Here is a 23,398-nt window from a genome sequence, read left to right as displayed (position 1 = left end):
CTCTCGTTGAAAAGCTACCGTGCGGGATGCGCCAGGCAGCTCCAGCGCAGCCTCCGAGCACCAGCCACGAGAGGGCACAAAGCCCCGTCCTGCTGCCGCCCTGCAGCCGTGTCGCCCTGCAGCTCTGCCACCCTGCAGCCATGTCACCCTGCAGCTGTGCCACCCTGCAGCCCTGCTGCTGTGTCACCTTCCAGCCGTGCCAACCTGCCACCCTGCAACTCTCACACCCTGCAGCCCTGCCACCCTGCAACTGTGTCACCTTGCCGCCCTGCCAACCTGCAGCCCTGCTGCTGTGTCACCTTGCCACCCTGCCAACCTGCCATCCTGCAGCCCTGCCACCCTGCAGCCGTGTCACCCTGAAGTCCTGCAGCCCTTCCATCCTGCCACTCTGTAGCCTTGCCACCCTGCAGACGTGTCACCCTGCAGCCATATCACCTTGCAGCCCTGCCACCCTGCAGCCACGCCGTCACACAGCCCTGCCACCCTGCAGCCCTTCCACCCTGCCACTCTGCAGTCTTGCTACTCTGCCACCTTGCCACCCTGGAGCTGTGTCACCCTGCAGCCATGTCACCCTGCAGTCCTGCCACCCTGCAGTTGTGCCATGCTGCAGCCCTGCTGCTGTGTCACCTTGCAGCCCTGCCATCCTGTGTCTCTGCCACTCTGCAGCGTGACATCCTCCAGCCATGTCACCCTGCAGCCCTGCCACCCTGCAGCCATGCCGTCACACAGCCTTGCCACCCTGCAGCCCTTCCACCCTGCCACTCTGCAGTCTTGCTACTCTGCCACCTTGCCACCCTGGAGCTGTGTCACCCTGCAGCCATGTCACCCTGCAGCCCTGCCACCCTGCAGCCATGCTGTCACACAGCCTTGCCACCCTGCAGTCCTTCCATCCTGACACTCTGTAGTGTTGCTACTCTGCAGCCTTGCCACCCGGCAGCCCTGTCATCCTGCAGCCCTGTCATCCTGCAACCCTGCCACCCAGCTGTCATCCATCTGCACTGTCACGCAGTCTTGCAACGGTGCTATCGTGCAACCGTGCCGCCTTGCAGCCGTGGCATCGCACATGCGTGCAATGGTGCAGCGGTGGCACCACGTGGTTGTGGCACCACGCAGCCGTGCAGGAGCATCGCTGCCTCCCAATGCAGCTGTGTTTGCGCAGCTCTGCACCCCTGCTGGTCTCAGGCCACGGATCTCCCCCTCCCCACCATGCTCCCCCTCTTGGAAAACTCGGGGGATTTCATTGTAAAAAGAGCTAATTATATTAACAGGTTAATTAAGACACTGCTGAGTTCAGATAGAAAAAAGGAAGGCTTTAACACAAGACTGGAAATCAGCCTCAGTGTTTCGAGGCACGGGGCAGGGGGGACCCAGGGAGCATTGCAGTGAAGGCACAGCAGGTCCCAGGTGTAATGGCCCCAGGCTTGGGCACCCCGGGGTTGGGTCTTGGCTAATGGGCATTTGGTGACAGCACACACTGCTGGGAGGGCAGGAGCAAGCCGGGACGGTGCCACTGCCACATGTGAAGCCCAGACCTGGCCAGTGGCACCAGAGGATGCTGCTTGCAGAGCCACTCGCTGCAGGGCCTGGCTCCGATGTGTCACCAATGCTGTGGCACTGGCCAGGATTTATTTAGCACCCAGGACGCACGTTGCTCTGGGTCCCGGGGAATTAGGTTTCCCCAGCAGCGGAAGAAAAGCCACCTCATCCCACCCCACCGTCCATTACACACACTCACTTTTAAAAACATCACAACACCTAAACTGCTGCTTTTGGGCTTATTTCGGAAGGTGCGGGGGCCTGGGTAGAAACCCAGGGCTGTCCTTCTCACCCCAAACAACCAATACACGCACACGGGGGGGGGGTGAGTTTCCACGCCTGCAGCCGGAGCAGCCTAATTAGTGGGTGCTAATTGCCTGGCACTGGGCTACCACCGCGGCGATGGCTCTTTATTTCCAGACCGGCGCCCGCCCAGGGTCCCTCAGCGCCGCGGAGCCGCCGCCTGCCCTGCGCGGCCCTTTGCGTGATGCGAGGGGCCGAAAACACCCCAGAAATTATAAAAACAGGAGGAAAAAGAAAGAAAACCGGATGGGAAAACACGGGTAAACGCATCCTTTCCTCCAGCGCACCGGGGCCGGGAGCGTTTCCCTCCGCCGGAGCGGGCGGGAGGTCGCCGGGGCTGCGCCGGGCCGGGCTGGCACCCACGGGGGGGCTGCCTACGGGGGTCCGGGGGGGAGTGTCCCGCCCCCCCGAGGGGATCCCGGCGGTGCCCCACGCGTGTCCCACCTCCCGCCCCTCGGGGCGTTGCCGCCGCGCCCCCCCCTCCACGCGTGTGTCGGTGCCCTCCCCCGCCCCGCGGGTGGGCGTGGGGGGCGGCGCGGGAGGGGAGGGGTCGGGCCGGGCGCGGGTGTGCGCGGAGAGGCGCGGAGGGGAGCGCGGAGCAGGGGCGGCGGTTGCGGGGCGGGGGGGTGGGGGGGGGGGCTCGGCGGGCGGTGCGGGATGCGCTGCCCGGCGGGGCCGGGAGCGGCCCCCGATGGGATGTAGCGGGCGGCTGCTGGGACCCGTCGGGGGCCGCCGCGCCTCGCTGCTCCTCACCATGATCCTCTTCTTCACCTACTTCTTCTACTGCCTGCCGGGGCCCTGCGAGCCGCTGCCTCCCGCCCTGCTGCTGCCGCCGCCCGCCGCGCTCCCCGACGGCGCGGGGCCGGAGGCGGCGGGGGCTGCGGGGCCGGGGGCGGCGGGGGGCGGCAGCCGGCGTTTCCCGCAGGCCATCATCGTGGGCGTGAAGAAGGGCGGGACGCGGGCGCTGCTGGAGTTCCTGCGGGCGCACCCCGGGGTGCGAGCGGTGGGCGCCGAACCCCACTTCTTCGACAGGTGCTACGAGAAGGGGCTGCGCTGGTACAGGTAATGGGGGGGGGGGGCGGTGGGGTGGTCCCGGCAATCGCTAATTAAGCGCCGAGCCGCGTTTAGTTGTCTCCCGTGCAGCGATGGGGCTGCTCTGCAACAGGCTGGTCCGAGCGCGGCGGGACCCTGGAGATAAAGGGGGTTCGAGGGGCTGAGCTGAGAGAGAGGCGTGAATGAACGGCGGCGGGGGGGTAGGGAAGGATGCGAGTCCCGTTCTGGGATGCGAGTCCCATTCAGGGATGCGAAGGCAGCCGAGCTGCGGGTTCACAGCGGGGGGAGCGTTAGAGCAGGTCCCCCTGTGTGTCCCCGCGTCCCCCATCCCGCAGCCCAGGTGGCCGGGAGCGGGACGGCCGGCATCAGAAATTTGCCTTTTTTTTTTTTTTTAATTATCCAGGCTTTGCGATTTTACCCTCGAACGCTTTATTCTCAGCTGTCCCACCGTTTTCCCCCACCGGGTTGCTTTAGGAATTGTTTTATTCGAGTGGCTTATAAAAATACAGGGGGCGAGGACCTCGGCTTGCAGGAGCGGGCTTGATCCTGGCTGTGCGTTAAAAACGGTGAAGCGGCGAAGGAAGGGTAAAACAGTATCGCCTGGATTCCTCGGTAGGTTTGTGTCAAAGGGCAGAGCCGTATTGATTCAAGGGAGTTGTCTTAGTTTTGAGGGTTTCGGTGGAATTGAACTCTTCAGGCGATAAAGCATTCGGAAGAGCAGCTACTGTGCATGTGGTGTCTATTAAACTCCCGTCTCCTGGCCAACTCCGGAGTGGCCGGGCCAAACGGAGCCGGAGCGCTAAGTCCCTTGAAGGCCAGGAAAGAATCTGGTCCGTTATTTTGAAGAGAGTCCAAATGTGTAGATTTATAAAAGCACTGCGGTGTTCTCGGGGAAACATCTGAAAATAATAAAAGGAGTAGCTCTCCCTGTCCTTCCTGCTTCTCTCCATCCTATCCTCCCCCCCGCCCCTCCAAACCCCACCGCAATACTTTATTTCTTACATGCTCTTAATGTTTCTCGATATTTTGGGGGAGCTTGCGACTTCGCAATCCTTGCCAAAATAATAACCTGTGAAAATCAGCGTGTTTAATGGAAAGTGTAATTTTAGCGGTAATTTTACCCGCAGAGTTTCAGCTCTGTAAGACCACATCTGGACTGTAAAGTTATTGACTTAACACACCTTCAAACGCAGTAAGTAGCGCACTTATTTTTATGACTGTATTAATATTGCCGTGATTTATTAGCTCATTTCTCAGTTCCATTTGTATCTACGCTCCTCTAGAAACAATAATGATGATAACTAATCTCTTTGGGTGAGGATTACAAGATAGATCTCACTTGGCAGAATGCGAGTTTAATGACTGGGAGCACATAATTAAAGCGTGGAAGATCGAACGGTTTCATATCACTCGCCGGAGTCCGGCGAGATGTTTGCAGGACGGACCACAGCGAGAGAAGAATAAATAAATCTTAGTTTTGGGTTGCTGTGTAGTGAGTTTTTAGTGCTGTAAGTGCTTGCAGGGAGCCTGGCCGGATACCAGCGAGATGTTTTAAGATGATTCTGCATATGGTTATGGTAAATTTGGAGAAATGGAGCAGGGAAGGTTTTTGGCGCAGCCAGATGCATCGCAGGGAAGCGTACGCTGGGCTGGGAAGAGCTTGCATCCTTTCTAGCGAGGAAAAAAAAAAAAAAATATCAGTAGATGTTTTGCTTTAACTCCGCATAGAGTAAGTGTGTTTTCAATCACACGCACAACTATTTTCCTTAGTTTCCTCTTCTCTTTGCCTCTCTTGTTTTGTCTTTTTACAAGACCTTGCTACACTGAGGGTTTTTTTCCCGGGAAAGCCAGACAGAGCTAAATGTTTAAAGCTGGGGTGCGTTTGGAGTGGAGGAAAATAGAAGTTGGACACAAGTTCAGGTTTTTCCAATGAATATCTCAAAGTGGTGTAAACATTTTTAAAATATTTGAACTTGCTAGGAAACCAAAATTACACCAACTGCTTCTCGTGCCAAGATATTTGGCCCGAAGGCACCTGTAGGTTGTTGCTTGTCTTAAGTAAATGTGGAAAAAAAAAAAACAAAACCCCAAATTCCCTCGGAAAAATATCGCCACAGAATTATTTTGTTCTTTCTTGGTAGTTCAGTCCTGTAGTGATTTCACTGCTGTGGCAGGAGAATCTGCTTGTGGGTGCCGAGTAGTTTACGTTATAACGTAAGTTACTGACAGAAACCATTTGTTCTTACTAGTGTGTTTTATTTCATTTAAATTTGAAATAGCCCAAAGTCCCTTTTTTGGAGTGGTTCTTTTTGCTAGTGAAAAGAAAATGTTCTGCACAAGCAGTAAGCATCTTATATGAAATTCCTGGAGTTGCTATAGGTTTAGCTAATTATAAGAAGATTAAACACCTTTTCTAGACTGCAACATAAATTACCTAATGGATAATCCAAGCATGACGTGACGTTTTATCCTAAAGCAAAACACTACTTTTAATTTTTTTTGGCACACAGTACTGCTTAAAGTAAACCTAAATAAAAAGAAAAAGTGATATTGGCGTGTCTGCTCCTCCGCTCACGCGGTGGCTTGGGGCGTGCGAGTGTCCTGTTTGGGAACCTGGGGACCCCGCTGGCTGGCTGTCAGCTTTGTGGGAGCGCAGGCGAAGGCAAACGTAAGAACTTAATTAAATGTGAGATGTTTGCCGGTGGTATTTAGAATTTCGTCGCAAATATTTGAAAGGATGCTCAGCCTGACGGCACGGGACCAAATCCTGCCCTTGCTTGCGTGAATTGAGGGAAAACTGCACCTGTTGGCCAGGTCACTGCGGGGTGTAAGGGGTGTAAACCCCTCTGTGTCCGCAGAGCAGCGCTCACTTTCAGCCCAGGGCCTTCCCCGTGCGAGGGGAGCGGCGTCGGGGCCGCAGGCGGTGTTTGGGGTGCTCGGGGTGTTCGCGTTTCGCTGGGGGCTGTGTGCTCGGGGGCCTCTCCAGCCGCCGCCGCTCTGCCCCGCTGGCCGTGTTTTCGGGGACGTAGCTGAGATCTTTGCACAGGATTGTTCCCTTTTCAGTTGCCAGAGCCGGGTTCGTTTCCCACACAGCCTGCCCGATGATGCTCGGAGGTTTGGACCGCTCCATCTGCCTTGCACCATAATCCGGCACAGCCTCGGTGGCGCTGGTGCTGTGGGGAATGGGGCAGGAGGAGTGGTGGGTAACGGCGGATTTGGGACACGAAGGCGGTGCAGGGAATGGTCTTGGCAGATGCTGGTTTGCATAAAAGGGAATTTGAGGGAATTCATGTTGAGAGCACTCAGCCTGAGGGTGCTTATCCAGAGAACAGCTTCCTTGTCTCCATCCACCGAAACTTTGCTGCAACACCAGCTCACTACGACACTTCTCCTCTCTCTTGTATTTCCATGTATGATCTTATGATCCGAGTCCCTCTTTTCCATCTCCTCTTCCTGCTTTTTTCCAATAGCCAAAGAAAGAGTTACACAGGAACGGGGCTGGGCCAAGGCTCCCAACAACCCTTCACGTCCCTGCGTGTCGCACGCTGCAGGAGAGCAGCCGTTGGGAAGCCCTGGATGATGGCACACACTGGATTTCATAGGAATTGTAAAGAATTCCTTACTTTCTTACAGTTTGGGGCGGAAGTAGTAAAAAGTACTATGGGATGGCTTGTCACAGTTGGCAAACGCCTTTAAGTGAGCGGCCAGGCTGGAGCCCCACAGTGGGCTGCGGTGGCACACAGCGAGCGGGCATCGGTGCCGAGCATCCTCCGGTGCCGCCGAGCCTTCCCGGAGCTCTGAATCTCTTGGAGGCTGGATGTAGCTTATTTTTGCCATTTTCTCCCTTTTGATCAGCTGCAGGGCATGCAGGTTTGCATGCGGGGGGAGGAACTTTTCACGTGGTTTGTCATGCATTACCCTCTGCTTTTCTGCACGCATTAAACAGTGCTGGGGGTGTCCCAGCTGGGGAGCGTGTGTGTGTGTGCCCAGGGGAGGTGGATGGTCAGCAGAGAGCTGCTACATACCATGTAGGGTTTGGGGTTTTTTTCCCTTCTCCCCCCCCCTTCAAATCCATTCATGGGAGCTAATAATGTTCTTGAAAGGCATCCAGGATTTCTTGAGCCAGACTTTGTTATCTCCGAACCTTGCAACCCCGAAGCCTTTGAGCGGCAGGGAAAGGACGCGGCTCCAGCGCTGCTCTTTTGACTTTTGCTGTGAGTGTTATTGGCAGTTGAAAAGTAGAGCTAAGTAGATGCCTTGAGGGGGTTTTTTGTGTGTGTTGTGATTGCACAGACAGATCAAGCCACTCTATAGCACAAGCTGTTGAATAAAATCCGACGTTACAGCTACTCTTCTGGAGTCACCAGGCGGCATTTTGGCACGGAGCTTGTATCCCCTTCCAGGGCGAGCTTTTCACGGGCACATTTAAGGAATACATAGGTGGGAAGAGACAAAAGGGTCTTGCGAGAGGAGTCAGATGGCGATGCACTGAGAGCTGCTCCGGGACATTATCTTTATTCATTGACACCGGCTAATCTGTTCTCCTGATGGACTCGCGTTTCAGCGTTCTGCGGCTGAGAGTGGCCCTTGTTTCCCTTGGTGCATTTGCAGAAACTCAGTCCTGCAGCACGCTTCTTGGGTTTATTACTTTGTGATCGCTTCTTTCTTTTCTTAACTTGCATTACAAAAACGAGGCCTTTCTCTATCAGCTTCCTCTGCCCTCTGTTTGGAGGGTGTTCCAAACACCCCTATGTTTGGAAAATAAATCCTAAAATGCAAAATAAAAAAGTGCAGGAAAACTGAGAAAAAGCTGTGATTTCATAACTGTGGAGAAGATATTTTGATGCTTTTACTTTAAAGCACGATACTTTGGATTTGCTGTTGGACAGAAGAAATGTGTCCATGTGTAGAGGGGCTCCGTGTCCCTTTTCTATCCCTTGGCTGTTTGTACAAGGCTTTAGTCCCGGCTTTACGCTTAGGACAGGGCTCTGCGTGTCCGTGCCAGCCGTACAGGTCCCCCCGTGATCGTGTCCCCCCCATTTTCCTGCTCCCGAACACACAGCGCTGCCCGGACTTGGGAAGCAAGCCGTAATATGTGCAAAGTTTGGTCTTCTGCAAACTGCTTTCACGTGGGATTAAAAATAGCTTTTGCTGTCACGATGAGGAATTAACATTTGAAACCATTTAAAGGGATCCTAGGCGGATTTTAGGGAGGGCAGGCAAGAGGGGCTGTGCCTGCCTTGTGTAGGGGGGGTCTTTTCCCCCCAGCGCCGAGTCGGCGATGGGGCAAGGGAGCATGACTTGGCCCTCCTGCCCCCCACTTCCACGCTGACGTTATTCCCTTGCTTTCATGTGGCAGCTCCTGAGTTTTGTTCCCCATCCAAAGCCTGCCGAAGCCCATGAAGCGCTTGTTGCTGATACAAGCAGGTTTGCGAGTCTGAATTTTAGCCTGGCTCAGCTGCAAGGCAAAATTGAGTCGGGTTATTCCATGTGTTGTTACATAGATAGTGTCAGGCTAAAGTGATTAAAGCTGCATGTTAGTGTTGGCTGTGATTTTTTTTTTTTTTTTTTTTTTTTTTCCCCGGATAAAAGCTGTGACTTGCAGAGTGGAACAAGTCATGGTCTTCCCGACTGAGGAATGCTTTCTCTGTGGCTGTCTCTTTTAAATAAATGGTGGTTTTATATACAGGCTGTGCAGTGGGGTGTGCAGAAGTAACCCGAGTGTCTGAAGGAGTTTGAGTCTGCCGGTGTTGCTATCCCAGACTGCTCAAATAAATACATAAAGCCGGGCACCTAGAAATCATGGGGCTGGTTTAAAAAAAATAAAAAATAAAAAAAATCAATATTATGCAAATCAATACCTTTGGAAAATACTTGTTCATTCATGCCCTTTTTCTCGTGCTCCCCTGGTTGCTCTTTTGTAACCTCAGGGGCTAAAATTTAAACGTATAAACATGGGCAGGTTTTTTTCTCACGTCCATGTAACTTCTGAAAAGATGTCAAGTATCATGAAAACTTCACAAGCAGCGGTGAAAGCTGCAGCGTTTCTGTTAGTTGAATTATTGAGGGGCCGGAGAAATAGTCATCACAGTAAGAGAGAGTTTCTTCTTAAAAGTATTATGAGCTTTTTTTCCTAGATTATTTTTAGATGCAGACAGTGACAGAAGGTGGAAAAGGGCAGTGGATTTAGAGAGTGCTTTTATGCAAGGAGAGACTATTACTTAAGAGAGTTCAAAGCTTATTTATAAAACAGTAATTACCATCCCCTGAGACGGAAGTGGGCAGCTCGCGTCGAGTCAGGGAGGGGGTTACAATAGTTAATTGGCAAATATGCTTAAAAGCTTCTTCCTGACCTTTTAAAAAACTTTTTGCTGAAACGGGTTTGGGCAGAGATTGAAAACCTGACTAATGAAAGGCCAGGTTTAATACCAGGACTTAGCTCTAAATGGCTTTTCAAAGGGCTTTGGAAATCCGCCTGCTTAGGGAGACGGCCGGCGTCGGAGGGATGCTCCCGTGTCCCGCAGGACCTGGAGCGGGAGCTGAGGGGGCTCCGGGAGCTGGGTGAGACTGAAGCCTAATGGCTCCTTCCCCACACCCCAGCTCTTGGGATGGCTGAAGGGGCTTGGGAAGGGCTGGCATCGCCTGGCCACCAACCTGGAGCCCTTGGGGTGGTCTGTTCTCCCCTCCAGCTGCGTCCTGCGAGGTGACCCTGCTGCTGTCCTCCTCCACGGAGCATCTCGGGCGGCTCAGTTTAATTCCTGCCCTTGCTCTCACGCTCCATTTCAGCTCTCCAGCAAGGACCGTGCTGTGGGGGAGACCGAGATGCTCCGAGGTAGAGCGAGCTGCGCCAGGCGTCTCTGCCAGCCGTGCCCCCCATGCCCTGCTCCAGCGGGCTGAAACATCCCCGGCTCGTCTAGCTGGGGGTGGTGGGCAGAGGAGCCGGCGGAGCTCTCGGATCTCCCTCTGTGTCTCCCACCACATTTTTCTGGTGTGTTTGTTTAGAAATTAAAGTGAGGAGCAGAGGGATGTTCCGGGCGGCTTTCTGCAGGTCTTTGAAAAGCTCTTTGAAAGCCTGGGCTGTGGCTGGGAGCTGGAGAGGCGGGAGGCGCAGGCTGGGCAGGTTCTGCTCCGGCATCGGCATCGCCGGGGTGATGGTTTAGGATGAGACTTTCCTTGCGAGAGGATGTACCGTCCACGGATGCCACGCATTGCCCTCATGAGTCAGGGTTTGCAGGTTCCCACTCAGATCTCTCTGGCGCTGTCTCACCCTGGGCTTGTCCGAATTAGTCCCCCCGAGTGGGGTGGGCCAGCTCTGCTCTGTAACAAAGACATGAAATACACACAAGAAGTATATTGCAGTTTTCCACGGATGTGCTGAGAGGCTGGAGAAGTGCAGGTCTGATCCTGCACCGCTCCGTTAGTGACTGGGGCTCTGCCTAAACTCCCGGGCCCCGTATGTCTGGCATTAGGTTGTGTGTCCTGGCCTGGGGGAGTCTCATCTGGGCTGTACAAGTGGGGGCTTTCCCCTGGGTAGGGTCTAAGATCCTGATGTGTCAGTGCTTCGGGCACGGCGTGCCCACATCTGCTGGCGTTTGACACGCTCACCTTTTGGTGGTAGCGGTCCTGGGTGGAAAATGCACCGCAACTCATTAGGTTTCGCCTCCTCCTCCCTCTGCGCAGAGACAGCTCGCCGATCACAGAAGCCTAAACGGCTTCAAAATTATTCATGCATCTCTTTAAGTGAGTCACTCTTGATCTGAGGAGTCGTTTGAAATGCAAATGGGGAATATTGCAGTCAGTCAGGCCACTGGGGCAGTAACCGGGGCACAGAGGCAGCGTGCCCCGGCTAACCGAATTTGCACCTGCGAGTGGTTGGAAGTGTTCGACCCCGGGTGCTGCCGGGGTTTGCAGGCAGCAGGGATGACTCTGCCTGCGGACATCCAGGCTTTCCACGTCCGAGGTGATCCAGAGCCACAGACCAAAAGCAGCATCCCTGTTCCAGCCCGGATGCTCGCTTTGGGGCTGCTGGTGACACCAGCCACCCCGACCTGGAGCGCGCAGAGTGGTGGGTGTTTGAGACTAAAATACGGGGTGAAATGGCTGAAATGAGCTTCTCATAAGCACTCACAGAAAACTTTTGTCGTTTGGGCCATTCGAGCGCCAGCAGAGAGATGTTTTAGGCGGCTGAGGGGGAACAGCAGCACGTTGGGAGCGGGATGCGCTGCTGGGCTCCTCCTGGGAGCGCTTTGGTACCACCGAGCGTGCTCTGCCGAGGAAACCCCACGGCTCGGCCGGGACACAAGAGGAATCAAACTCCTCTCTCCCAGTGCAGCCGGCAGCTCTGCAGCACTGGGGACGGTGCAGCCATGCCGGGCGGCGGACACCGCTGTGCATTTTAACACACAAAATTGATTACAAGCAGGAGAGAATTACATTAATATAGTCACTTGTCACTGAGGTCTTATTAGTAATCTCCACTCATTAGTCTGGAGAGAATAAGGATGTGACCTTGTTAAGCGTCCTTGCAGAGGGAAAGGCTGACCACTTTGCTATTGATTTATTACTTAGCCCCTAAACAGCGCGTGTGTGCGTGGCCGGCCTCTGTGTGCGCAGCTACCCGTGGGTGCACGGGGAGGGGGTGTTTCTGCAGTCGGAATGAAGAATTGGCCATCTCCTCGCCTGCCCCCTCCTGCACCCTTTGGGCTAGTTCCGCTGGCGAATTAGCGGCCGCTTTCGGTGAGCACCGTATTGTGCAAAATGAAAAAAAAAAAAAAAAAGACCCGCCGGTGATTGATGGGAAGGGACAAGAAAAGTGACAGATCCCGTCCCCGGAGGCCGCATCACGCTTCTGCCTCCTGCCCAGCGCTGCGTGGTGCCGCTCGGCAGGGGCTGGCGGAGCCCTCCTACACCGCCCAACTTCCCAGCTGCTCCGGAGCATCCCAAACCCCAGTCCTGGGGGGGCCTGGGCTGTGGGCAGGGCTGGCTCCTGCCTGGCCCCACTCTGCTCCCTGCACCAGCACCCGTCTGAGGGCAGGATGGCTCCTCATGAGCCCGGGGATGCTCGCTTCGTGCTGCAGGTGAAATCAAGCTCCCAAAACACATGGCACAGCGAGAGGGGGGGACCCGGCAGCAGAGCCCTGCATCCCTGTTCTAGCCCAAGGCCTCTGCGCACCGATGGAGCAGGATCCTGAAATGCCTCTGCCACCTTGGCAGTCCTACCTGTGATTATTTTATTATTTTTTTTATTTTTTTTCCTTCTTTGAGGCTGGCCGTGGATGCTGATCATGCCTCGAAGGTTTCCCCTGCCCTTTCCCACTGCGTGCCGTGCCGCTGTTCCCGATCCTGCCTGTGCTGCTCAGCTCTCCTGTAATTCCAAGTGACACCGCACCCCCACGGACACCCTGCCAGGGAGGAAGCATCAATAAGAGTGGAAGCGAAAGAAATCCTCCAATTACCGGGAGCACGGAGGGGACTCGATAAGTGCCATTGATCAGGTGCTCGTCAGCGCAATCCCTCATCACTGCCACTTGTCAATAGATGCTGGGGAGCGGGAGGGGGCCGCTGGCCGCCCCTCCATTCCCTGGCCGATGCAGCCCCATCATGGCAGTGATGCTCCGGGACCGGGTGGGTTACTGATGGCTGGGCAAAGCTTTTCCCAACTGCTTGGACCTGCCATCTCTGTCCCTGCGAGCGACAGCCCAGCGGGGCACGTAGCTGGGGCGGGGGGCAGGGGGATGTTATTCTTCAACAAGAGCATCGGCCTCTTCCTCTGGCTGCTTTTATATTTCAGAAAGTCATGTTCCTAAGCCACACAAGCCATGAGAAAAATTTCAAGAGGCTGCTGCCAAGTACTTTCAGCTGAGAATTTAGGTTTTGTTGAGGGAAGGGATCGTTTGTCTCCATGAAAAGCCCATTTTGGGGGCAGGGAGGGAGTTGAACATCCCCCTGCGGTGTCAGAGACCCAAGCGTGACAACCTGCATCCGCTCCGCTGCCACCCGGGCGGCGCAGAGCTGCCGCTGGTGCCTCTCCTTCACAAAGGATCCGTTGGGAAGGGGCTGGGCTGCTGCCGGAAAGAGACGGGAGAAAGGCATCCCCAAGGGCCTGATCCTGCCCTGCAGGGGAGGCATGTGCTGCTGCCGGATCAGCGCACGCGTTGGAGATGAAGGTCTGAGTGCGATGGTGGGGGCATCCCAGCGCCCTGGTCCAGGGAAGGGGCCATGTACAGGGGTGGGACCAAATCTGCTGCGGCAGCTCACGATGCTGAGCCTCCGGGGCACCATCCTGCCCTCACCTGCCAGGCTTTCCTGGGGTCCAGGCTGCATCTGGATGGCTCCTGCAGCTGAAGTAGTGCTTTATTATTTATTTTCAGTTTGTGTGGGGAGGGAGGTTTGCTAAAAGGATGGCAGCGCTCTGCATCCGCCCAGGTTTGAAGCTCAGATCTTGTCTTAGGTGGGGTGGGTTAGATGGGAGGACTGTGGGTTACAGTTTTGTTGGAGGGTGCTATCCTGGCGTTAGCACCAGCAGATGGCTCTGGGTCACTCCTGTCCCCTGGCTCCGTGATCGGGGGTCTCTGGGTGCCTGCGCCACGTCCCTCGCTTTCTTCCAGGCAGTGATGAAGGGTGTCCCCAGCTCCCCCCACCCCCCGGCTCTGCTGCAGGTCCCTGCCTCTGCAGGATGCCTGGCGTGGTTTAGGAGACCACGCTGCCCTGATCATGCAGACCAGCCCTGGACCTCAGGTGGCGATAGCAGGGTGGGCATTGCCCTGTGCTGGCCGTTGGAGCTCATCTCTCGTCCTTCAGCCGCATCCCATGGCGGGGCGGAGGCAGTGTCAGAGCCCGTCAGCCTCGGGGGGGAGATGGGGCTGCTGAGCCCGGTACAGCCCACCCGGGTCCCAGCGGGTCACCGTAATTAGCCTGGGCATGGGCTGCGAGCGTGGCATGCTGGCTAATTACCTGCTGTGCAGATGGGAAGGACACACGGTGCTGGTGTAACCCAGCCACTGCGTCCTCCCCGAGAGCGCCCTCGGTTTGATCCTGATCTTGTTACAAGGCAGATAACAAGGGGTGGCCTTGTTCTGATCTTGTTATGTATATTAAAAATTAATATTTCTCTGCTTCAAAGTGTGTTGGGAAGCGTGTGAGGGCTTGCTGTATTCACAGAACTTAGGTCTCTGTCACAATAAGCTCTCTGCCCTGTAAAAGGTTCATAAAACTTGAATTACTGAACAGGAACCTTGAATGTGCGATTCCTTTTTAGTATTAATCACTCTGATGGTGCAAGACTGCTTCTAAATGTGGGGTTTTTTCTAGGCAAACATTCTTTAAAATAAAGGCAAATTTGGGCTTAAATTATGTATCAGTCCTGCCAAGGTTTGATGATCACCTAACTCCAGCTGTGGGAGCCTCACGTCAGCCTTTCCATCGCGGCCCGACCAGTTGCCTGTAAGTGTTAACATACGCCTTGTTGTTAGTGGGTTTCTGGTTGCGTGACATGGTAGGCTGATGAACTGCACAACAGGTTGTGCGTGTGCGCGATGTACCCAGCTCTGACCTGAAAACAGTCCCCAGACCCCATGCTCCTCTTTGGGTGAAGCTGGAGCCAAGTTCGTGGATGAAGAGGAGGGGTAACCAGTGCCCTTTGGAAAGAAATCTGGCCGTGAAACCCTCCCGAGCTCAGCTGGGATGCTCTCAGTGACAGATCTTGCTCTTTGCATGGCAGCTGAACGTAAATTTTTAAAGCAGAACCTGGGTGGAGGGTAGGGTTGGGAACTCTTATTGATTTTGTTATGAATCTCAAGAGACTTGGTAGGTTTTTTTGGAGCTGTAGCTCCTGGAGACGGTGGGATGGGGAGAGTCTCAGTACTTGCTTGAAGCAAGTATCTCTCGAAGACAAGAAAACTGAAGGCTCAGGAACCAGAAGAAAGCTGTGAAGAACCATGGTCTGCATTTATGTGCATAGCTATATTTCAAGACAATCCCAGTTTGAGCTGTGGTTTGGCTGAAGGTGGTTAGCGTTCTTCTCACCTACAGCAGAACCTCAGCAGTTATTTCTTGCAGAGTTATGAAACTGTCCGGAGACAGTTTACAAGGCCAAAATGAGTGCTGGCAGCCCGATGAAGGATGATGGCTCCACCATGCTTTGAAGATCTCAGTGGATCAGAAGCAAGCAGTTAGGAGCAGTTCAGTGTAGGATGGTGGTGTGAGGTCCTGAAGAGACCTGGTTTCTGCAGAAATCTCCTCCTTGAAGCAGAAGAAGGTGGAAGGATGCCAAGGCAGTGGCTGGGTGTCCCCACCAGCGGGCAGGTGGGTCCTGTGCCGGCTGGGTTGCCTTGTCCCCAGATTTTTTGGAGCCATAGCTCCTGGAGTTGATGGGATGGGGAGAGTCTCAGTTCTTGCTTGAAGCAAGTATCTCTCGAAGACAAGAAAACTGAAGGCTCAGGAACTAGGAGAAAGCTATGGCGCTGCACATGCTGCATGTTCGTTCCCTGAGTCACCGTGCAGGACGTAGAAGAACAACTTTAAAGAACAAGTAAAACTGTTGCCACTTCAAAACTATTCTCAGAATTGATGCCAGGACTCCAACAGACTGATGCTCCTTTATTCTCCTTTTAATTAATTCCTTTGCCTCCAGTGAATTTCCATCTTTTATTTCTGCTGCAATCAAAGGACTGCGAGCAGCAAGGCTCGCATTAGGAACAGAACGATCCAACCTTTTTTTAATCTTCCTGTATCAGTTACTTTTCTTTTTCGTGCGCTGCCACAGTGCATCTGAAGCACATATGCCAAGAGATGACTTGTTGAAGGAGAGAGATGGGGCACGTAAAACCCTGGAGTTTGCTCTCAGCAGGTCTCCTTTGCTGGCAGCAAAGAGTTAGAGTCCAGAGAAGCTTGCTTGCATACACAAATGGGCAATTACGTGGTCACCTGAGAAGTGCCTGATGATTTATGACGTTATTAAAAGGCGATGGTAAGAGTAGAAGAGATTCGTAACATTTGCACTGAAACCCCCGGCTCTGGCCCTCACGCCCCAAATACCAACATATTAAATATCCAAACAGGCATTCAAGGCTGAGGATCCACTTTGACAGTGATCCCTGCACATCTGGTAACACTTGGCCTGATACTTAAGACCCTGGACAGTGTGTAATTAAACATAATTCACTCCTTGCCCTGTTGCGGACTCAAAGAGACGGTTCCAGCTTGAAGGGCGGTCTTTGGAGGAGCCTCATGGAAGAGGAATGTGAAGCCAAAGCTGATGTGAAGGTGAAGACGTGCTTTTGCTGCAGGCAGGTGGGGGATGAGAGTCACGTTGTGGGAGAGCAGTCATCTCCAGGTTGCAAAAGAGCCAGGGCAGGAGTTTTCATGCTTGGTGGAAGCTAAGCCTTCTTCCAACCAACAGCTCTATCTTCTTGCTAGCAATGGCTGCAGCTCTGAAACAGCCTCCATGGCTCGTAGGTTGCTTCCTGTGTCCAACACTGGTGTGCCAGCATTGGCCATCCTTGGACAAGCTGATGGATCTCCTCATTCTCTTGCCTTCTGAAGGCCATAGAGGCCATAGGACAATGCTGTTGGCTCACGCGGTGGGAGCCTGCATTGCTGGAGCTGTGCAGCATTCCTCTCTCTCCCTTTCCATCCGTTATTTGTCGTTCTGGCTTCTGGTCCCCCTAGGCGGGCGTTCTTCTCGTTAGAGGGAAGAAATCATAGCTGGAAGTGAAAGGTCCAAACAGGGGGCTGATCAGAGAAGATGGTTTGTGGTGCTACACCTTGACAGGGATGGCCTGGACATGTTCTTGCACGTGTTAGTGTACAGCAGAGCCTGTGAAGAGCAGCGTGGAATCTGCCTCCTTGCTTTGGCATATGCGTGCTGTGATGTCCCCAGAGAGACACACTCTTTGTGGGCTCTGGTTCTCCACACCTTCATAGCTGGAGGAGATCTCTCCTTCCAGTCCCTGGCTGGCATGAAGCAATAGGATGCTGTTGGCTTCGGTGGAGCAATGCTGCTTTGCAGCAGTGGGGTTCCCAACTCGGAATTACATCTCAGTCTGCCAGAGCTGCCTTGTTTTGTGCAAACACTGATTTTTAGGTACAAGTGGGAGAAATCTGTTGGTGGAAGTGGCTATAACGGGCACGTTCACTTGTTAGATATCTGCACCGTGCCAAGCTCACGGCCTCTGCTTTGCGCTGAGCTGAAAATGAGCAGAGAGTGGAGGATGCACATGTTTTCAGAGAACAGGGGAGAGCTGGCAGTGGCGGGGATAAAAGCAACATATGTCTGATTGAATAAATGGAGAAATGCAGGCCAGATGGCTGGAAACACTAAGAACTGTTTAATAATTTCTAAACTCTTTGCTCTCTGGAGCAAGATTACGGGCACTTGCAATCTTTTCCTCTCAGCTCAATTTGCCTCCTGTGTTGGCTGCGTTACCCTTGGCTTTGGGTAGAGCTCTTAATATTGTTTGTGACCTTCAGAAATTAATGAAATTATTATTGTCTGGGGTATAAATGTCAAGCATCTTTCAGGAAGCAGGCAATGATTTGTAAGAATGACCCCTTTGTCTCAGGGAGGTGAGGCTTTGGAAGTGCCTTTGTGGCTGTCCCAGTCCCATATATGTTATAGGGTCTGAAGAACCCATCAGTAATTGGGATAGGTCCTGGGGAAGACTGGTCTCTCGGTTCAGTTCACACTGACCTGGCTGGACCAGTTTGGAAGCAGGATTATCTGTGCCAAACGCTAGCAAAATCACTGCCAGCTCCCCGGAGCAGAGCATGAGTAGGTCCGTGGGACAAGCACACACTGTTACAGACACTGAATTTGGGCAGAACAAGGTCTAGTTTGCGCTGGCTCTCCTGTGGCTCCTACTTAACCATATAACTTGGCAGAGAAACTGAGCTCAAACCATTTGGGTTGCAGTAGTTATCCTTCCTGGGAGAGAATTTGGAAGCCAGGTCCTGCGAGGTGCCACCCTGCTCCTAGCAGTGGCTGAGCCACGTGTTGTGTGGGTCAAGGGAGGAGGGACGATGCGTTTGAAGGGCTTTGGGGATGAAGATAAAGGTGCCTGAACCGCTTCTCCTAGGAGCGGGTCCTCAAGATGGTTTTCTGGTGATTACCTGCTGCTGCATTGTCTTCTGTGGAAACTGGGAAGGACTCAGAGAAGCTGGGGGGACCCTCCCAGCCTTCCTTCAGGTGCGTGATCTTCCCCATACTGCGTCTCTATGGCCAAATATCTCGTTTGCGTTACAGGGTTGCTAGGAGGTGGTGAGCAGGGTGGAACGAATCAGTGCAGGAGGTGGACGGGGTGATGTTCCTGCAGGCTCGGGGCATGATCAGGGTGGTGGTGTCAGGACGAAGGCCAGGCTGGAGCAGGCAGGAACCTGTGTCCTCTGGTCCGTCCCGGCGTTCAGCCTCTTGCGAGGTTAGCAGCGGATTTTCTCCCCAAGTTCCCAAGAAGATCTGGAAGTGCCAAAATAAGGTGGAAAATGCTGACCGTGCAATATTGCTGGCCAGGAGAGGAGAGGTTTGCAGCGCTGAGGAGTTGTGCTCTGCCGTGACCAGCGGCCAGCTTCCCGCATGTGGGGGACTGGGATTGCGCAGGCGTGCGTCCGGCTTTGCAAATGACCCGAAATCACACCTTTCTGAGGGTCCCTGCTAATTAGAGTAGCTGCATTGTGTCAGCAATTAATCTCCTCTCCAGGAAAGCTTCTGTCTTTGGGAAGACACAAATACAAGCCCTGTGCAAGTCAGTGGGGAATCCGAGCTTTTATTTCTTGTGGTCAAAAGTTTAATTTTCTTCAGGGCAGGAGTTTGCATTTTTTTTTTTTAAGTACAAAGAAAGTGATGATCTTCCAAGTGAAATCTTGGCTTTGGTCAGTGTTGGTGTTTCAAAACTGGGGAGGTTTTGAGCAGAAAACAGACATTTGCGTTTTAGGGGAAAGGCTGAGCTTTTTGCTACTTCAGAACCTTGTAATCGGAGTTTATCTGTGGATGGCTGTAAAAATAGATATTGTTATATCTTCTCTAAAATACGGGTTGTTGTGTGGTGTCTCGAGGGACAGATGCTGCTGATGGTGTGCAGGTACCCTGGATTTGAGAGCTGACCCCTCTTGGTTTTCGTGTGCTGCTGGGAGAGCTGTTGTGCCCCTCCCCAAGGTGGGGACACTTCAGAAATTAAAAGATGGGCGTCTTTATTTATTAAAAAAAAAAAAAAATTAAAAAGTGTCCTTGGAGGGAAAAGGGATGGTAGGAGCAGAAATTGCAGTTACATTCCATTAGAAATCTTAAATAATCCAAAAATAATGCAGGTTGCACTTTTAGAAGTTGCTTTCTGCCCTTACACAATGGAAGGGAGAGAAAAAAAAAAATATCTGTGAATGTACCCTGTCTCAAGGAAACTGAATTGCAAATAAGAAAAACAAATTTGAGTTAATTCTTCTTTTCCAAGCGCAGCTCCATTCAGCATTTTAAAAGTCAAGGGATTTAAGGATCTGGAGATACCGTCAATGTTTTTTGGTAACAAGTACAAACTGTAGCGGGTTTTAAGACTTCAGAAGCTGTTTCTGATTAGTATCTTTTCTTTTGACAACTTCTTTTTTTATTTTTTTTTTTTCTTTTCAGAAAAAAAAAGGGGAAAGGGCTTTTTGTAACACAGTTGGGCTAGAGATGGGGAAAAATCTGTTTGAAATATGCAGGGACCTGAAAGAAAATCTTGAGTGAATAATAAGTTTAACTGACCTTAAAATATCCCATTGCCATGAGGGATTTGAGAGTAATACTTCAAATGGATTTTTGATGAGGCTCTCTAGGCTGTGGGGAATTGAATATTTTACCCAACACATTTTCTGATCTAAATTTTCACAATAACTAGGCAAAACTATTCCGAAATGCTTAAAGAAGTTCTTGTTTTGTTTTTGTGTTTTTTAACTTTAAAGCTACTGCCGTGCAGGCAAAAAAAAAAAAAAAAAATCGATTTACTGGAAGGTGACTTTTCAGAACTTATCTTTTCCCCTCCAACGTTAAATTTCATCCTAATGCAGAATTTATCCTGGCCACCAGCGTGTGTCCACATCCTGGGCAGGTACCCGCCGGCATGGTGGGATCCGGCGTGGCGTTATCTCTGTGCCCACTGGGTTGTGTTTCTGGCGGGGGACAGTGCGTGTCCCCTGCCTGGCACCAGCCTGGGGGCTCTGGTGGGACCCTGGTGTGGTGTCACCCTCCCCGTCCTCCCCTCTCTCAGCAGAAAGCCCACAGTGGTGGGGGTGCAGGGGCAGACACCCCCAGGAAAAGCACTCTGAGCAGGCACAGCATCCTTTGCTGGGGCTCAGCGGGACCCCCAAATCCCAGGACAGACCACCCCTGTGGTTGCGTCTCTCTGAAACGGAAACTACCAGCGCTTTCTGAGCCACCTTGCCGTCTGTCCGTCCGTCCATCCGAGGGACTGATTCAATCAAAAGCGGACAGAGGGATGTCCGGCACCCGGAGGGGCGGCAGGGCTCTGCGCTGGGCTCCATTCATTTCCCCCCGCCCTGGAAAATGGAGCACAAAGCGGCATTAATGCCCCATCCTGCCCTCCCCTGTGCCCCTCTGATCCCGAAGCTTTCCTGGCCCAGTCCCCAGGATCGGGATGGGAAACCTGTGGGCCGTGCCACTGCCTGCCAGTCAGGCCCGAACGCGGGTGAATGGCGGCCGTGCTGCTGTGAGACGGAGCCCCGCAGCCTGCGCCGCTCGCTCCATTGAGACCTTTCACTGAGGGGAGCTGCCATCCAGTCGGATGCTGCGGAGAAAATGGGAGCTTTATCCTCTCTTGGCATGGGGTGACGCACGTGTGGTCCTGCCCTGGCTTTGACCAGTGTATCGCTCTTTTATAATTAATTTTTTTTTTTTTTTGGTGTGCTGTAGCCCTGTGCAACCCGTGCTGAAACCCCTTCCTTGTGCTGAGCCCCCAGCCACCAGCTTGGGCAGAGCCGCTCGAGTGCCCTCGCCGCGGGCTTGTCCTCGTGAATGGCTCGCAGTCGGCAGGCAGCGGCTCTGCTCGGCTCTCGGGGTGTTTGGTTACGTGTGCTTTTCCCGCATCTTTCTGACTTTAGCGATGATGAAAACAAGCTCGGTGAACTTGAGCCGGGCGAGCTCCTTGCCTCTGCTCGCAGATTAAAAATAGATCTGTTTTATCTGCTAATAAAGTTTTAGTTGTGTGTCGAGCAGTGGAACACGAGTGTAGCGAGTGGCGTGAGCCTGGATAAATGCAGCATCACCCTCAGCATCCCGGACATCCCCATGACCTGTGGAGCACCTGGGCGGGCACTGGGCAGGGAGGGTGCAAGCAGCCACCTCTCGGTGCCATCCCACCCCACTGCCAGCGCCTCTCTCCCTCCGCCCCCTGCTTTATTTTGCTTTTATTTTTCCCATTGCAGCCACCCCTGGGTGTCCCAGCCTGCTGAGCCACTGTCACTGGGAGGAGAGCTCTGCTTGTGCCCCCCCGTGCCTGTCCGCACAGACCAACTGTGGCTTAAAAGCCATATCCCATCAGGGTCACTCTACTCCGACCACAACTGGAAAGACCCGAGTGCCCTCAGTGTCCCTGCAAATGCTGCTGACAGCCAGGGGTTAATTTGGCATTGACAGCCCGGGGTTAGTCTGCCATGTGCTCCCCATTTCCTCCTTACGCAGTTGGGTGGGAAGTGGAAAACCAGAGCTGAAGGAGAGGTGGCCCCGGTTCCTCTGCCTGGGGACAGGTCCCATCATGACACCAGCCGCTGGCATGTCATGGGGCTCATTGCTGCTGCAGCGTCCTGGTGGTCGGTGGGTCCATGGGCTGGTGGGACCATGCAGGCGGGGACATGACCCTGTAGCTCCTGGGGGTTCAGCGGGATGTATCAGTGCAGCGTGCTCATGAAGTCGGCCAGCAGGAGCCCAGCGTTTGCATCATTCATGGTTTCAGCGTGCCTCAGTGCATTTTTTTTTCAGAGGGGGAGGGACCTTGATGGGAGTGTGATCTGACCTTGGGGACCTCGTGGCTCCCTGCAGTGGGGCAGCTCCTGCCGCTCACCCCAGAGCCCGGCTCTGCCCAGGACCCTGCTCTGTGGGTGGGATTTCTGGCCAGATCCTCCAGCATCCTCCTTGCAACATCCCGTGTCCCTGGAGGCTTTTAAGCTGGTGCTTCCTAAGCCATGGTCAGTGGCCGTGATGTGGAACAGCGAGCTGCTCCAATATTGCACCGGAGCATCACTCCCTGATTTCCAGCTTCCCCTTCCCCTGCGGCTTCAGCCGTGCGAGGGGGTGTAAAGCCCACCTGAGGGGGTGTACAGTCTACCTGGGAGTGGGGGTCAGCCTGGTGGATACCTTTTCCAAATCACCAACTGCAGAGATGAGGACAAGGATGCTGGAGGAAGATGTCCCACGGGTGGGGGGGCTGTGGTGGCACCCCAGAGGCTGAGTCAGCGGGTGAGGGGGCTCTGGGAAATGCTCCCGTCAGCTTGTAACATCCCACTCCGCATGAGTCCAGCGGCAAACAAGCTCCCAGTGTCCTCCCAGCTTTTGCAGAGCAGCTGGAGTTCCCAGGCGTGCTGGCTGTCGGCTGAACATGCCTTGGGAGGAACGCCTCTTGGCCTCCCACCACTTAATGCACTCCAAACAGCCCCGGGTTTTTCCTCTGCTGCATTCAAAACGGGGAAGAAAGAGAAAACTGTGGTTCTGCAGCAGCCCCCAGGCCTGGGGGCCTTCCCCCGCGCCTCCTGGGGCCGCGCAGACCACACGAGAGCCCTCCTTGCTTTCTGCCAGCATGGTTAGCAGGAATGCATGCTCCCCGGGTCCCAGCTAAGCGGGTGATCCTGCCAGAGCCACGGGATCGTTGCCTTGTTCCTGGCTGGTGTAATGTTGGGGTCCAGGATCTTGTACCTGCCCTGCTCATGGCTACTTTTAAGACGTGCTGTTCGGTGTGCGCGGCGGTGTGGGTGTAGCTGTGCTGGGGGATGGTGGTGCCTCTTTGTGCTCGGGTCGGGTGCCGGCAGCACTGGGCTTCGTCGTGGGCTGGCTCTTTGCCTGCAGTTGCTGATTGACGGGACAGGGATGGTGGCAGCAGAGCCGGGCTGCCATTGGGTTCGTTTTCTGTGCCTGGTGCTCACTGTCCCCATCAGTTATGTAGGGACGGGGTTTCCACGAGTGCCACTTGTTGATGATTTCTTAGGCTGGGTATTAGCAGAAAACAGCCCAAATTGTGCTGCTACGCTTACATGGCTGCGGTCTCCCCTGTGCTATTCCTTATCAGCGGCTGCTCATGAAGCTCTTTCACAGCAGGACCATCAATTGCTGCAAGGCTTGATGTTACCAGTCCTTTAAATGCAGCCTGTCTTACTGGTTATGTGCCCTGGTGTGGGCTTGGCTCACCGTCCAGACCTCCGCTATGGACCCCAGCCCTTGCAAAGCCCCCGCTGCTCCCCGCCTTGAGCTGGGTTATTGGGAGCAGCTGCCAGGGATGCTGGGATCAATCTGTCCATCTAGCTGCACACTCCCATC

At 53.8% G+C, this 23,398-nt stretch overlaps 1 protein-coding gene across 1 annotated transcript in view; it reads left to right on the top strand.

Annotated features, from left to right (window-relative positions):
• The first annotated feature begins 2,530 nt into the window (after nt 1-2,530).
• Nucleotides 2,531-23,398, top strand: part of HS3ST6 (heparan sulfate-glucosamine 3-sulfotransferase 6) — a 39,840-nt gene continuing 18,972 nt past the window's right edge. The window contains exon 1 of the mRNA XM_054212075.1: nt 2,531-2,901. Within this exon, the coding sequence (XP_054068050.1) occupies nt 2,531-2,901 (371 nt within the window). The remainder of the gene's footprint in view (nt 2,902-23,398) is intronic.

The sequence above is a fragment of the Rissa tridactyla genome, chromosome 8, assembly GCF_028500815.1.
Source record: "Rissa tridactyla isolate bRisTri1 chromosome 8, bRisTri1.patW.cur.20221130, whole genome shotgun sequence".
In the NCBI taxonomy this organism is placed as follows: Eukaryota; Metazoa; Chordata; class Aves; order Charadriiformes; family Laridae; genus Rissa; species Rissa tridactyla.
The sequence above is the reverse complement of the archived record's forward strand: the minus strand, read 5'-3'. Positions and strand labels throughout refer to the sequence as shown.